This window comes from Silene latifolia, chromosome 6 (genome assembly GCF_048544455.1).
Source record: "Silene latifolia isolate original U9 population chromosome 6, ASM4854445v1, whole genome shotgun sequence".
In the NCBI taxonomy this organism is placed as follows: domain Eukaryota; kingdom Viridiplantae; phylum Streptophyta; class Magnoliopsida; order Caryophyllales; family Caryophyllaceae; genus Silene; species Silene latifolia.
The window spans coordinates 11,941,700-11,958,830 of record NC_133531.1 but is presented as its reverse complement, the minus strand read 5'-3'; the positions used below and the strand labels follow the sequence as shown (position 1 = coordinate 11,958,830).

Genomic DNA, 17,131 nt, shown 5'->3' with positions numbered 1-17,131 from the left:
CCCATCATTTAATTTCAAGAAATAAAAAATTATCCGAAAATGGTACAAGGCGTCAGGATGCTAAATGAAGAGCATCTTGTGCAACAAGGGGATTCAATAAACTGAGGACGATTTTATTCTCCTTTCAATGCACAATGAACGAACATACATTGAACAAAGGTCACTAGACATATATTTACTGCTGTTCACTGATCAGTTCCGAAAAATTAAACCTCATTCATTGCTTAATGCTTAGAAAGCATGTAAAGCAAACATTTTTGGTCGAAAGACAAATTCTGCACATTGGTTCAGATACACATAATACAGATAGAGCCTCAAAGTGTAAATTTTACTGATAAAATGTAATGTGCCGCCTGACGTCTAGTGACCTGGAGTGATGTCAGACTTCTTCTGAAAGAGCAGAGATCCCAAGATAAACGCGATCCCGGTGATGGCGATAGAGAATAGCAGATGTCTACGCAGAAACGGTGGTCCAGCCCTTCTTTCTGGTCGTGGTGGTCTTTCAGCACCTGTCCGTGCATCCCTGTAAAAATTATAAAAATATGGCAGATTGTTACGCATCTAGAGCAAAGATCAAATTTTTACCAAGTAAACCAGGGAAACAATACCTCAACAGTCATGTAGTAATTCAGCAGAGCACAAACATAAATATTTAGGGCAACGTTTTGTACCCTATCACACATACCGAATGGCCACTACCAACTAGGTGAAAGTCTAGAAGATACTACTTTCAGAACGTAAATTCTCATATGAGACGGGCTAATGATAAGATGATACACACTAGATAACAGCCCTCCCGGGGCTACGTCATAGGCACATTGAGAACGTAGATAATTGTAACCATATACATATAAAATAACAGCAATGGAATGCCAATCTTCGGGCTTAACTTGTTTAATCTCTATTCCTTGGTAATCGAAGCCTAAAGATCTATGAACTAACCCATGTTTGGCTAGCTAAGCAGACAAATGAGTAAATGACCCTGCATCATGAGAATGGCCGACATAATCGGGGTAATTATTATTTTGTTAGAGTTTTGTAAGCTTAGTGAGATAGATGGGTGGGATTTTTTATTTAGATGAGTTGGTCTCACATTAAAAGAGTATGAGACCATCTCTCAAGAGACTAGCTACCTTAATTAAAACCCGTCTGGATTGGTTATCACTCTTTAAATCGCAAAAGTCTTAATAAGAGCAATATGAACTTCTGCTTCAAAAGGCTAATGGAAATTGCATGGCCAAAGATGAAGAGAGGTCAAGCAGATGGTTTGAGAGAGGTTGTATAGATGAAAGCAGGATCAGACAATGATAACTAACGATAAAACCATAATTCTTTGAGGAGCACATTGGCTTAATGGGTCAGAAAAGAAAATGCAAGACCCTCGATCAAAAAAGGAACTCCAAATACCATTATTGTAGAACTTTCATACAAGGTCAGCAGTTTATCTATTTACCTATTAAGGCCCTGTTCTTTTGGACTTAAAGTCACTTAATTTAAGTTCACTTCAGATCCTATAAGTTCGATTCGATTCGATTCGAGATCCTATAAGTTCGATTCGATTCGAGATCCTATAAGTTCGATTCGATCCTATACCTCACTTAATTTAAGTTCACTTCGATCCTATAAGTTCGATTCGATTCGATCCTATAAGTTCGATTCGAGATCCTATAAGTTCGATTCGATTCGATTCTATAAGTTCGATTCGATTCGAGATCCTATAAGTTCGATTCGAATCCTATAAGTTCGATTCGATTGATTCGGATCGATTAGTTTCAAATCCAAAAGAACAGGGCCTAAGCCCCCAACTGGCCAACCATACCCAAGCCTACGGTTGATAAGTCACAGAAAGAACACACTAATTTTTACAAAAGATGAAAGAAGTGGCTTCAGCAAACAAAAAAAGACAATCAATGCATTAAACCATATGGCACCAAGACCAAGTTATTTTTTTTCAAATAAATGTTGGCTAGAGAAGGTGTCATACTTAGGCGGTATACCTAATGTTAGTGAACATCCCCTCTGGAATACTCTAGTTGATGATTCAGTGAACTTATAAACCAGAGCCTTTTCACTAGGTTAACATCACTATAAAACACACTACACCAAGAGCACCAACTTTCTGAGTTAAACCCCAATAAATCTATCAACGAACTCCAACATCAGCGTCATCATAATCACAATACCCACTGAAGAAGCTAAAGCTGTAAGATTCAAAAAGAAAGTAGTGCATTATTACCTGGAAGAGCCCACGATACCCTCCACAACAGCATTGCAAGTCGTTTCATGGACATAACTATCACGTAGTCTGATGTACCTGCTACAACGAAGACAGCGTTCCGTTCGATTTCCACATACTTCCTGTAAAACAGTGTTATTTGATAATTTAAAGTACTTTATTAAGTGTTCAACAACAACATTACCCAAGTGTCTCGACTGCCAACTCCAAATATTTGGGACTACTTGTATAGTTGTATTATACTCCCTCCAATCCACACCAAAGGTAACATTCACTTTTTTGTGGTCAAACTTCAAAAACTTTGACCAAGTATACAGTTAAAAATATGAAACTTTAAAAGACGAAACTTATATATATAGATTGGTTATGAAAAAGTCTTTCATAAAATTTTATTTTTGTAAAAAAAAGTGGCGTATAAATGAAGAAAAATACGGTCAAAGGACCGCCTCGAAGACCACCAAAAAGCAAGTGTAACCTTTGGTGTGGATCGGTGGGAGTAAGAAGAGGTTAAAGTATGACTGTATGAGTACTTGGTACCGAAAGACCTGCTTCCACCAGTTGACAAACCTGATGTTCAATCAAATCAATGGCTGGCAGAGGAAATTCACAGAATTCACATGTTATAATCCTTTGAGGACAGCTTTCACCTTTATGCACATCCAAAATATCACGTTCCATTGTCGCAGTACATAGAGAACAAGCTACCTGTTCATGGTAGTACACTATAAATCAACCAAAATCAAGACAGAGTATGTGTCATTGAAACTACAGAAGCCTTTTCACCATTATGCATGCCATATCTGTTAGTGCCTCAGTGATGAGAAAATATAGCAATATTGAGAATTTTTGAGACTAATCAAAATCTGGTTCATCTTTATGATTGCATATTTGCATCATCCTAAAGATAAGAGAGAACATGAGAGACCAAGTAACTTCACATTCTTCAAGGGAACAACCACTCAAGTGTGTTTTGATAAGGCCATAGGAGGTTCCATGCATAAAAGCTGTGTACATAAAGAGGTCTGAAGAACCGACCGCGATTGCACCTAAACCTGATTGCTTTCTTTGTTGGTGTACCCATAAATACCAGCAAACTTAAGATTATATAGCTCACATATACATTATACAAGTGTCTCTAAGTGTGGCGGTGATGTCTCATTTATTGGCCACTAAATTGCAAATTTGCTTATGTCGATAAACATGTACACATTGCCCAACAGGTATGTTGGAAAGGAAGCATACATAATATAACTTGTAAGACTACTTATATACACAGTACATTATAGTTTCTCAAGCTCCAAGGCCGTTTCATTATTAACAGCTGACTACTTGAATGTTCTAACTATCTTTGGAAACAGCATTGGGGTGCACTTCATCCACCACAATTGAGATACTGATCTACTTAATCTCATCAACCCTCTTTTTTTTCCATACACCAACTCATTCAATTACTACCACAAAGTTCCGAAAGTATTGAATGGTTTATACACTGGAGAATCAAAAATCTACTGTCGTGTAGATACACTCCTACGCAATCCAATCCGTTTTGACAGGGTACATACATAAGCATACACAGAAACACAATAATGCTCTAAGAAGCAGCTGCTTAAATGTAATGTATGCATGTTACTCTTTCCATTTTCTATTCATGTTGACAGCACTCACAAGGCTAAGCACTTGACATCTGAATTTGTGACCCTCACTTACAGAGACTGCCGGTCATAGAAACAACTCTAGTTTTCAAGTCAAGAATAATTTTATTTTTTAAATTCAGATACTCAATAGAGAGTAATAGCAACCTAAAGTCCCAATAGCCCAAGACACTTGATCTTAGACCCTAACGGCCCAACTAGTTGGCTTTGCCCCTAAAACTTTTTAAGTGTTTTAAGTAGTTAATTATGGATGAGCACTATAAGCTTTGGAAATGAAATGAAGATGGATTATTGTAATTACTTCTCAATATTTGGTTCTAAATGAGACCCCTGCCATCTTGGTTGGATTACTGTTGAAAGTAGTTAACCGAACCTTAAACTTGCACAAATTTCCCCAAGGATGTACAAGTATTATGAATGTCAAGGCCCCTACCATCTTGACTGGATCACTTGTGAATAGTTGAACGAACCTTAAACTAACACATACTTCCCCTAGGGTATACAAGGGCACCCTTAGTGTGAAGAAGCTTTTCCGTAAATACATGTGTGCTATCAAGGGCTCAAACAGGCACAGTCAAAGATGCTAATTGACAAAATAGGCAATGAAAGCATATATGAGCTGGTGTACATTAACGGAAAGAGTGACCTACAGGAGCATGAGTTTCAAGGTAATGATCTTCGGCATGCTTTCTTGGAATCATATCACCGCAAACTTTGCATTTTTCAAGATTCCGAGAGCAGTGAACAAAATGCAAATCGATGTTGGTCGAAGGGATAGGTCTATTGCTGGAATGAAAAGGGTACCAAGAGTTAAAAACTGTGCAGGCACACACAAAGTTCCATCTTTTCGACACAAACTAAATACAATATCCGTTTTCACATGATCAACATGGCATAACCTCATAGCATTACCATAAACTCATAAACTCCCTCCGACCCAACCACTTGTTAATCTTTGATTAAAATACCCCTCACAGAGAAATGATTGCGAGGGAGGGAGTAAACCGTCATATAATCAAGGTCTATCCCACTTTTTAGATCTTGTTTACAACAATGCATAACAAAACCCAACAATTTTCTAAACTACATCAAATTTCAGCTCCATCCATAACAAAACAATCAAAGACACAAACATGAACATCATCGCAATAACTACAAGCCTAGCTAAGAGCGTATTCTCTATCCCATTTTCATGTTCCGTCTTCTATCCCACCACCTTTATCTTGTAAACATCATCCATTTAATATGATTTCCTCAATATTTTCTATAATCAACAATTATCTACAGTCATAGGACACAAGATGGAACACGAAAACGGGACAGATAACATAAACTACCCATATCACTCAGCCTAGCTACCTTAACATAAACTACCCATACAAAAACTACAAACATTACATCAATTTCAATGATCAAATCAACCCAACAAGTAAAAACATGTAAAAAATGAGATAAAATTATTACCAGTGACTGCAAAGGGTAGTAATTTCTTCAGATAACATAGCCATTTTTCCACAGTAAAAAATAATCAATTAAAAAGATTGTATCTTTTGATCAAATTCACTGCAAAATTCCCACCGACAAACATCAATTATACAATTATTATACAGAAATTAAATTAAAGAAAACAATGATTTATGAATGAAAGATTAAAACTTGAAATGATTGAAATAATAAAGGTGGGTGATGAAGATTACCTGTGAATACCAAACAAAATTAGAGGAGAGAGAAAAGTAGAGAGACGTATTAAAATGTTGTAAAAATGAGAGACTGCATTCTGTTAGCCTTTTATTTTCATTCTGCCGGGCGTTGGTTGTTGCAGCCAAATTCCTACTACGATCCAATTTTAACAAATTATAAAATCGAGTCGGTCTCACAATAAGGTTTATCGGATGCGCTTGTATATCGAGTACATTGTGTCTTAGCTCGAGGAATCCATTTTTGAAATAATGCCGAAAAATAAAATATTTGTTGTTTTGGGTTGGTTTTGAAAGTATTTGTCAAAATGGTGTCTACGTAGACTCGGAATTTCTAGACCTGAAACATGCCACTACCAATGACGTGTTTTGTGAAGCAAACACGCCGTTAGCAGTGGCGTGTTTTTATACAATTTTTTTCTTCAACTGACATAACTTTAAAAAAAAAAAAAAAAAAAAAAAAAAAAAAAAAAACTAAGACGCCATAGGGAATGACGTGTTTCCACACCGAAACCCGCCATTCCCAATGACGTGTTTGTTTTAGTCCATTTTTTAATGAAGTTTCTTTCCCTACTCATTATAAACACGCCATTGGTAGTGACGTGTTTTAGGTTCAGAAATCCCGAGACTACGTGGACACCATTTTGACAAATATTTTCATAACCGACCCAAAACGACAAATATTTTATTTTCGAGCATTATTTCAAAAATGGACTCTAGCTTGAGACGTGAGAAATAAATGTTGGATTTTCTTATCTTATTTTAAGACTGCGGATTTATGAACTTGGCTTGAAACGTGAGATAAAGTGACATACTTTTCATTAGGTCTTAAATCGTAAATTTGATTTGAGACTCGTTAATACTATGTAGTACTCAGTAACACTTTGTGAGTAGAAAAGTTGTATGTAAATCGAATAAAGATAGTCTTATAGTAATACTAGTTTTCTCTAATTTACAAACAATTTCATAATAAACTAATTGTAAAACCTGTTTATATCTTATACCGACCATCTTGTGTTTGTACTCGACTCACCTACTATATATTACTCATTTGAACCTCATTAAAAGGATACTCTTTTTTTACCCCAATAAAACGAGTTTCTTCGGCTTCTTGGGAATTTGAGTTTAAAAGAATTAAGTTTGTCATTTTGAACTAAATTTTTATTATATTTTTTTTACACAATACCATTTCATAAAAATAATACGCTTTCAAAATAATAATGGGAGACATAAGGAGTATAAATACTGAAAGCATTTATGATTTTATCTACAAACATGCAATTTATTTTTTTCGACACAATATTTTATAATGAATCATGGTCATATTCGTAATCACCTAATCCGTTGGTCGTGTTTTTAAATTAAAAGTTCATATCATCCATTCAATAATGACTCTTTTAGTTGGGTTAGTTGGAATCCATTTTTGAAATAATTGTCAAAAATAAAATATTTGTCGTTTTGGGTCGGTTTTGAAAATATTTGTCAAAATGGTGTCCACGTAGGCTCGGGATTTCTGGACCTAAAACACGCCACTACCAATGGCGTGTTTATAATGAGTACGGAAAGAAACTTCATTAAAAAATGAACTAAAACAAACACGCCATTGGGAATGGCGGGTTTCGGAGGGGAAACACGCCACCCCTAATGGCGTGTCTTATGTAATTTTTTTTTTTTTTTTTTTTTTTTTTTTTTTTTTTTTTAAGTTCAGTTAGTTGAGGAAAAAAATTGTTGTAAAAACACGCCACTACTAATGGCGTGTTTCCTTCACAAAACACGCCATTAGTAGTGGTGTGTTTCAGGTCTAGAAATCCCGAGCCTACGTGGACACCATTTTGACAAATATTTTCAAAACCGACCCAAAACGACAAATATTTTATTTTTGACCATTATTTCAAAAATGGACTCGGTTAGTTGCCAAAGAGTTAAAATTCAGTTTATGGACTATACAACTTCAAGTGATTGTGTAAAATCCGAACTTTATAACAAGCTATACGAGTTTTATTTTAAAAAAATACTCCCTCCTATTCTTAATAACCCTCCCTTTTCATGGAGGGCACGAGAATTAAGGGAAGGGAGTATTATATGGTTAAGTATTGTAGTGGGGTAGGAGATTGGGGAGAGGGAATGTATTGTGTGATTAAAATAAGTATTGTTGTGGGGTAAGGTGATTAAAATAAGTATTGTTCGGGGTAAGGTGATTAAAATAGATAAAGTATGAGTATTGTGGGGTATTGTTATGGGGTGAGATGATTAAAATAAATATAAAAATGTGCTAAATAAGGAAATAGGGAGAGTATTGTGAATAGACGAAAAAGGAAATAGGGAGAGTTATTTAGAATAGAAGGGAGTATAAGTTTTATTATAAAGTTTATGAATTTATCCACTTAAAAAAATGGAAAAGTTTAGAAAAAATGCATATAAGCTGAAAACTCAGATAGATATATGTTGGGTGTACAATATTTTATTGTACACTGAATGTATAATCTTTGTGGTTAAAATTACCCATAAAATCATTTCTCAATGCATGCCATGACACAATTTGAGAACCGGTTAACAAGGTGACACCAATAATCTCTTCACACAAAATCATGGTAAATTTTTTTTTTCTCCATTTCCTTTCACAAACTCGTTTTTAATAATATTTTCCCCTGTAATTATTATTATCCCTTTTTTCTATGCATAAATGTAGAACCGTTCGATGTTGCCAAGATACAATCTGGACCGTCGATTTCTTTTTAGAAAATGGAGAGGATTTTAACTAGTAAATATCAGTCTCAAGAGTGGTTTTTAAGTAATGAGTTGGAAAGTACTTTCTTATGTGTGTTTTACATACCAAGAATAGTTTGTTTTGTTGACTAGTATCACTTATCGACAGTTAGGGCAATCTCTTTCGCATATTGAATGCAACTTGATGGGTAAACCTCTCCCAAATTTTGTTTTTCATTCGGAAGAATCGGGAATCGGGAATCAAAACTCTAACCACTTATTTAAGATGAGAGTTATTGTCACTCACACCAAACAACCTTGATTTTATTATGAGATCCTCTCGTCTCATTTTTGTGTCTCATCTCATCTCCCGTCCCATGCTTCCCCTTTTGACACATAGACATAAAAACCACATATATGGTATATTTATTATTTTCTATGTTGATGTGTCAAGAAAGAAATCATTAGACGGGGAGATGACACCATACTTTATAGGGATGGATCCTTACTGTGATTTTACATACTCCCTTTTTTATGTCATTTTCATAGTTCGTTCAAAATTTCTCCAATATAATGTGAACAAATGTATGAAAATGACTTAAAAGGAAGAAACAATACGATAAAGTCAACTTTGACTACTAAGTTAGCTCGTTTGACCTCTGAGAAATCCTCCAAGATTAAAGTAGAAAAATATAGGGGGAGAAGAAGATTGTTCCAACACTTCAAAGTTGAACCAACTCCACCAACAATTACAATGAATTGATCATGAATCATGATACTAATTGTCAATAAAAACATGTATTATTTCCGCCCTTCAAATAAAACCAATATCAAACCCGCAACCAAGGTATAATCTGCGAAACCAGGAAATATGGTTACTCTGAATTTACTCCTTGAGACGAAGTGCTTCCGAAAACCAAGTGTATACATTAGATTCGTCTGCATAAGGTGAGAAAAAACAGACATCAACTCCATTTGCAGACGAATGCAAGCGAAGTATATAGCATCAACTCGATTTCTGAACTATAATAATCTACTGAAAATTTCTAAACATTGCTACCTGAGCTACTAGAGATTTGTCCTCCTTATAGATTGTGCAAGTTCTCCAAAAACAGCAACCTCTCATTGTGAAAGTCGAGTCTCCAGTAAGGATTACATTGAACTCTGCCTTACTGAATGTATTCAGCGTTCGCTCCACTTTGAATAATAACTCCTCTCTTAGACCATCGCCTTTAAGCCCTTTCCATGAGCCATCCTAATAATTATAACATCACCAGAAACGTAAATATACATTTACAGATCGACATGATGGAAATTGTTAATCAAGCAGAGAGTCAGAGAGATACTGACATGAGAGCGGAAAAGGGAGAGAAGAGTATTGCCAGAGACATCATGCAAGACATGTCTGCGATTGCCATGGTGTTGGTGTTGAGAAGCAGTTGATTGGTAGACTAGATTCTGGAAAGCATCAGTAAAGCGAATAGATTTGCGAGTCTTCTTCACAAATAGATCAAAGGGTATCTGTGGAATTCCAATTCCGATTTCATCCTCAGAAACAATCACATCCGTCTCTTTTTCTTCTACACTTGAAGTTGAATGCATCATTGTATCCATTAGTAAATTTGACAAAGCAAATTCGATCCTCCTTAAATTTTAAAGCTTGACGCCCACGTTTACTACAATTAGAACTTGGATGACCGCAAATCTTACTTAGCTACTATCTTACCAAGCGTATCGTCTTCCTTTAGGCTTCATAAACGTAGCTACACACTATGAAATGCCCCCTTTAATGAGATTAATTAACTAGCATGTTTTTCTTTGCATTTACCAAAAGTTATTACCGGTTTAAGTTTAAGAGTACTAGCTCATAATTTGGGGTGATAACGAGTCGAGCGCGAGCTCGCCTTAGCTTGTAAAAACTGAGCTCATTATCAAGCTCGTGGACCCATGAGCACTTAGATCAACTGGCAAGGGGTTGTTCTAGCTTAACCAGAGGTCTCGTGTTCGAGCCCTGGAAACGCAGCAGTGTTAAAACTCATGAGGGAGAGCTTTACCGCCCTAGTGGTCCTACCCGGCTCGAATCCAGATTAAACCGGATGGTTTACAACAACATCAGAGCCTTAATCCCAAAATGGTTTGGGGTCGGCTGACATGAATCATCTTTTAGAACCGTCTTTGGGTGAACGCACACCTCACAAACCGGATGGTTTACACCCAAAAAAAAAAAAAAAAAAAATTATCAAGCTCGTGGGCTTAAACCCGAGTTTGAGCAGAATTTAAGCTCAACTCGAGCTTATTTATAATTGTTAAATTTTGATTTTTCCTAGATTCGACATAAAGATATTGGGCAATCAATGAGCGGAGCCAACATTAGCTCGGCTTGACTTATTAAGTTCTTGAGCCGAGCTGAGCTCTGTCTCGTCTCATTATCATACCCATAATCATCCTGAAACTACCCCATTCATTCCTATCTACTCTAGGATCTTGATGGACAAGAATCAAAATGATATTTTGACTCGTACCTCCCCTTACATAGAAGAACAGGTTTTGTATATTTTCATCTAGTGATACCAAAATTCGTAAACCTAGTGGTTAAGACGGAAGTAATGTTTACATTTTACCAGATGTCGGCTAAATTAGCATCTAATTTGCCCTTTCACATACTCCCTCCGTCCCGGTCAATTGTTGTCCTTTGGTTTTGGCACAAAGACCAAGAAAAGAGGGAAAGGATCAATTACTAAATGATAAGTGGAATAAATTGAGTGTGAATAATCAAATTACTCATCAAATTCATTCTTAAAATAGAAAGGATAACAAATGACTGAGACACCCAAAATGGAAAAGGACAACAAATGACCGGGACAGAGGGAGTACTTGTTAATGAAGATCTACTACAATAGGTAGCTTTAGTTCATGAAAATAAAAGAAGGCAAAAAAGAAAAAAGAAAAAAGAGGAATAATTTACCAGGGAGTATCAAATTGTTGAGACACCATGGCTATCTTTTTCTTCAATCAGAAAAATCAATCATTCAATTAAATCAACTGCAACAAAATTAACAATGATGTGAAGAATATGAGGCCCAAATTGATGGCAACTAAATTAACAAAACTTTAGGATTAAAGATCAAAACTTTCGATTGCGTATGAAGGAATCAATCAATTGAGACGATCAGCAAACTTAAGAAGTGACAAAAATATTGAAGACGAATAGTCGATTGTCGTGTGACAGCTTATCTACTTTTATCTCTCGCTCATTCTTGCAAGAAATCCATGTTTATTATCCAACAAAAACGGGTTAATCAGGTCGCGCTCAAGCCGGGTTAGTTTGAGTTGGGTTGTATTAAGTTTGCAAGGATTTGGGTCGAAATAGGTGGGGGTCAAATTGACCAGAATCGGTCAATTAAGGTCCTCAATACGGGTGCGTCGGGTTATTGAGGACGGTTTATTCAGGCCGTCTGTCTTTCGGATCGGGGCAATTTTGCAGGTTTACTTGTATCCTTCTTTTATTTTTAGAAAAAAAAAAGAAATTAACTGCAAGTTTCGAAACCCGTAATTTATCAAATCAAATGTCTTATAAAAACGACAAATTTGAAAATAAAAATATCGATTCAGAACTTGTAGCTGGGTGATATGGTGGTTCAAAGTTTTTTTTTTTTTCATTAAAAAAATGTAATTTAACCGACCATGTAACACCTTAGGAGATTATGAGATTAAGTTAACCAATATCGGGAAATTGAAGAGCTTATGACATGTTTCAAGTGATTCCACCCATTACATTAGTAGCAAAGCCTTGTGCTTTTGGGTTTAAATGAAGACAAAACAGGCGTGAAAGTGGACATCTCATCTTTAGGGGGTGTGTTGCGACGATGGGGTGGGATTGTTATAGAGCATAACTCTCGGTTACGAGTTCAAAAACTTTTTTTTTTTTTTGCAAATTAAATATTTGTCATGACAATCCATTTAGAAAAAAAATGTAGTTTTTAGCTTGAAACATATTTATATTTACTTAATCACTCGTTATTGCCTTCTTCACCCATTATAAGTTTCACGAATGACGAACGAGTTGAATGAATTTTTAAAGCATCTTATTTCAAAAGTGATCCATTGTCATCTCTACATCACAGTCAATAATTTACGCGTTTTTAGTTGACGTATTGAGGCAATTAGTAACTGGGATGCTTGAGTCACAAAGCCCATTTTTTTAATTGAATTTAGCCCAAAGGACCAACATTATGAAGCATTTGAACATTGATGAATACGTAACCGTTAATCAAACAAGGGTTTTTGGCAAACACAACCTTTAAATTTTTTTTTTCCCAAACACCACCTTTAAAAAAAAGTTTGTCAAACACAACCTTTAATATTTTTTTTTGTCAAACACAACATTTTGGCCAAAGTTTGATCACTTGTAATGGGGTGATTTTCAATCGATGTTTGAGATAGCAAACGAGGTCGGTTTGAGGTGTTTTTAAACACGTTGGAAAGGTGAGAGTGTAAGTTTTCCAGGGGTTATCAATATGGTGGCAATAGGTGGCTTTATATGGGGTCTATCGGTATGTAAAGTAGGGATGGAGGAGCGAAGTGGAGGTAAATACAAATAAATAAAAAGTTAAAGTATGACTTTTTTTTTTTTTTTTTGACAGTCAAGAGAAGTCACTCAACCCCTTACAGACTTAGCAATAGAATGGGCAATCTTATTAAGATGCCTAGGGCAGTGACTTAAGGAAAAACAATGACAAGAGGAAATAAGATCATAAATACTAATAAGAATATTCTTAACATCTTGAGTAATAGTCGCCACGCCGCCCATCTGAAGGGCCAGAGAAAGGCAATCAGTATTAGCATCGATATGACGAAAGCCTCTTGAAAGAGCATCCTGAATAGCAAACTTCAAAGCATAAGCTTCAGCTTGTAATGCAGAGACGGCCCAGAAAGAGCAAAAACCAGAATGAACCATCGTCCCGTCCATATTCCTAAAAAACCAACCCGCTGAACCATTACGGTCAGGAGTCCAGGCAGCATCACATTTAATACGTATATTGTCAGGGCAGACGGAAGTGCCAACCAAGAAAAACGGGTAATGGTTCTTAATATGGGTATAGATGCAACCGTCCTTCAGACTATCACGCAATCTTTTAGTTGCAACTAATTTTCCTTGCACTACTTCCATGTTGATGGTAGCCTCAGAGATAATAAGATTAACTGAAGAAAGAGGGAAGGTTTGAGAGCCATCAAATACACTAGAGCAACGAATACACCAGATACGCCATAAGGTACTCATAAAGTAGGAAGTGGCGTCGACCAATTTCTTTTGTTTGAAAAAATTCAGCCAGTTAATAACCCAAAGATGCAAAGGAATAGAGCCACCAGAACCACACCTTATTCCAATAGGGGAAGCAGCCCAAATTCTTCGAGAAAAAGAGCAGTCACGAAAAAGGTGACTAAGAGTCTCAACAAGGGGAGGGGAACAGTCACACAAGTGACAATGAAAATCCCAATCAAGACCACGCTTCATAGCTTCATACCCACAAGGAAGGGAATTAGAAAGGAGCTTCCACAAGAAATTCTTCCATTTAGCAGAAATAGGAAGGGACCATAAACTATTCTTGCAAAAACTAATAGTTACATCATCCATTCGATTATGATCTGTCATGGTAGCCTTTTGATTCCAGAACAACGAAAAAGCAATACCATACCCACTTCTAATAGAATACACACCACTTTTACTTGGCTTCCAGTATAGACGATCCACTTCATCTGGCTGGGGAATAGAAACAGCGAGAATGAGAGGGACGGCATCGTCACCACAGAGGCTACGGATAAGGTTTGAATTCCATTCGCCAAGCTGATTCTGAATCTGGCAGACAAGGATATGAGGCTTGCCACATAAATCAGTATCAGAGATACCCAGTAACGTCGCAAGAGATTCACCATAAAGCCAGTTATCCCTCCAAAGATCAAGAAAAGACGGAAACCCAATCTCCCATGACAAATAATTTCTTAGCAGTTGGACTCCCCATTGCACACCTCTTTCCCCCCACGAAATAGGACGAGAATAAGAAGGAGGGGAGGATAGGATAGTCTCATGGCTGATTCTATATTTCTTCCCAAGCACTTTGCCAATTAAAGTAGAAGACCCATGTAAAATACGCCATCCAACTTTAGCAAGGAGACTTTGATTGAGACAGTTTACTTTTCGAATACCCAGGCCTCCACTAGACTTTGGTTTATTGATAAAAAGGTTACTACTCCAATGTAGACTAGTTCTCATACTCGTTCCACCCCACCAAAAATGCGAGAGCAAAGAATCAATCTTTGAACACACACTTACCGGCATTTTAAACGCCGATAGGGAGTAAATGGAGAGTGAGGACAGAACAGAATTAATGAGAGTTAATCTACCAGCTGAAGATAAATAAGAGTTATTCCAAGAATGGATTCTCTTACGAACCTTTTCAACAACCAGGGAGAAGATTTCCTTCTTACTTCCCCCAAAATCAGTCGGGAGACCTAGGTATGTACCCATGCCTTTATTAGCTGGAGCATGCAAAATGGCGAGGCATTTGCGTGAATTCTGAAGGGTACAATTTGGGCTGAAAGAGATTGAAGTTTTGGCTTTGTTAACTCTCTGACCCGAAGCTTCACAATAAGAATCCATAATAGACATGAGTTTGTGACAACATTTAGGATTGGCCTCAATAAAGAAGATTGAATCGTCTGCAAAAAAGAGGTGGGAAATAGCAGGCACATTATTGCAGATTCGAATTCCACTTAAGGAGCCCTCCTCTTGAGCATGACATAATTGTTGAGATAAGACTTCAGTGCAAAGGGCAAAGATAAAAGGGGATAAAGGATCTCCTTGGCGAATACCCACCGTTGGCATAAAACTATCGCCAGGAAGTCCATTAACAAGAACTTCGTAAGATACAGAAGAGATGCACTTCATAATAAGATCCACAAAACGTAGAGGGAAATTCATAGAGGTGAGAGTTGCCCGAATAAAATTCCAATTTAACCGATCATAGGCTTTGCTCATATCGATCTTGACCGCCAAGAGCCCCTTTTTCCCCCGTGTTTTCTTGGTAATATGATGAAACAGTTCATGCGATAAGATGATATTGTCAGTAATGCTACGTCCAGGGATAAAGCCATTCTGAAACTCGCCAATTAAACCAGGCATAGCCTTAGCTAACCGATTAGAAATACATTTTGTGACGATTTTCATGATCACATTACATAGACTTATTGGCCTATAATTGTCCACCGACTCAGGGCCATTTATTTTTGGAACGAGAACAATTGATGTGCGATTAAAATCGCTGCACATGAGATCCGAGTTAAGAATACTAAGGACATCATCCTCAATATCCTTCTTAATAATATGCCAATACCTTTGATAAAATAGGGCAGGGATTCCATCTGGCCCCGGAGACTTAGTCGGGCCCATCTGGAAGACAGCAGTACGAACATCCTTCCTAGTAAAATTTTTTGAATAAAGATCATGTTGGTCAGGATTAAGCTTATAGGCAATCTTCGTGAAAAGTCCTTGATGCTTGTCCCAAAAAGAAGAATAAGAGTCGGTGACGTTGTTGGCTTGATAAATATTTTTAAAGAAGTCCTCAAAAGATCTTCGAATGATAGATTTATCAAACACCCAAGAGCCGTCAGTCTCCTTAATACCTGAAATAAAGTTACGGGAGAACCTACTTTTAACAGAATTAAAGAAAAAACGTGTGCAAGCATCTCCCTCTCGTACCCAATTCAATTTAGACCTTTGCCTCCAAAAAAGAGTTGCTGCTTTATTGAACTCCAAGTATTTCTCATGGCTGCTAATATAGGCATCTTCACTACCTCCATGGAAAATATTTTCTAAATCCTTGGACAACAAGTCATCAAAATCAGACCATTTGCAATTCCATGAACTCTTTTTCTCAAAAGTCCAATTTTTGAAAGCATTACGAGTACGCCCTAATTTTTTCTTTAACTTTAATACCGGAGATCCCCAATCCCATCTGAGCCAGGTTTCTTTTAAAATATCCAGACAATCTTCAAAATCGAAAGTCCATGCTTCCATTTTAAATGAACTTTTCTTCTTGCATCCAAAGAAATCAGTGTCAAGAATAAGGGGTGCATGATCAGAACATTGTATAGGCAAATGCCTAATGCCAATGTTTGGGTAAATATCGTGCCAATGACTGGATGCAAAACCTTTATCAATACGCTCGTAAACTCTCGCAGAACCCTTCCGATTATTACACCATGTAAACTTAGGGCCCTTAAACGGTATATCTTGTAACAAATTGCGGCATTTCCACTCCAGAAATTGATTAGCTCCAAAAATTAAACCCTTGCTACCTCCTAACTTATCATCATGAAATTCCACTTGATTAAAATCACCGATCATAATAAAATGTGAATCCATACGTTGAATCCATGCTTCAAGATCATCCCATACAGCCTGCCTCATTTCTTTTTTTGGTGCACCATACACACAAAACAAGTACCAAAAGCGGCCACCACATTCAGTTATCTTTAGGATAATAAAGTTACTACACTTAGTAATACAACTGATGTTCGAAGAGGGTTTCCAGCCTACCCAAAGTCCCCCTTTAGAACCATCGGCATCAACTCGCTCTGAGCAAACAAACCCATACAAACGAAAATAAGAGGAAGCCACAGTAGCCATACATTTTGTTTCAGAAATAAAAATTACATCACACAAATTATTATTATGCATCATTGCTCTTAATTTAGAAATTGTAGGGTCGAGCAAATTACTAATACCCCTACAATTCCAAGAGACGCATTTCATGGCGAGTGAGAGGATTGTTGTGGTTCAA

General features: G+C 36.8%; 2 protein-coding genes across 4 annotated transcripts; both read right to left on the bottom strand.

Annotated features, from left to right (window-relative positions):
* Positions 1-92: 92 nt before the first annotated feature.
* On the bottom strand, positions 93-5,783 carry LOC141586357 (uncharacterized). The gene is made up of 6 exons (XM_074407558.1): positions 5,586-5,783; positions 5,353-5,451; positions 4,539-4,674; positions 2,804-2,941; positions 2,237-2,358; positions 93-523 (listed from the first exon to the last, which is right to left on the bottom strand). Exons 2-6 carry the CDS (start codon positions 5,394-5,396, stop codon positions 361-363), a joined length of 603 nt encoding a protein of 200 aa, XP_074263659.1. The 5' UTR covers positions 5,397-5,451; positions 5,586-5,783; the 3' UTR covers positions 93-360.
* A 3,138-nt stretch (positions 5,784-8,921) lies between these two features.
* Positions 8,922-11,585, bottom strand: LOC141586352 (protein LURP-one-related 7). 3 transcript variants are annotated; one of them, XM_074407549.1, is made up of 5 exons: positions 11,459-11,585; positions 11,257-11,333; positions 9,642-9,876; positions 9,352-9,546; positions 8,922-9,230 (listed from the first exon to the last, which is right to left on the bottom strand). In XM_074407549.1, the coding sequence occupies exons 2-5, from the start codon at positions 11,283-11,285 to the stop codon at positions 9,093-9,095; spliced, it is 597 nt and encodes a 198-aa protein (XP_074263650.1). In that variant the 5' UTR covers positions 11,286-11,333; positions 11,459-11,585; the 3' UTR covers positions 8,922-9,092. The 3 variants fall into 3 exon arrangements, with proteins under 3 accessions (XP_074263650.1, XP_074263651.1, XP_074263649.1); XM_074407550.1 differs by having other exon boundaries at positions 9,642-10,061; positions 11,459-11,572; XM_074407548.1 differs by having other exon boundaries at positions 11,257-11,542.
* Positions 11,586-17,131: the final 5,546 nt, after the last annotated feature.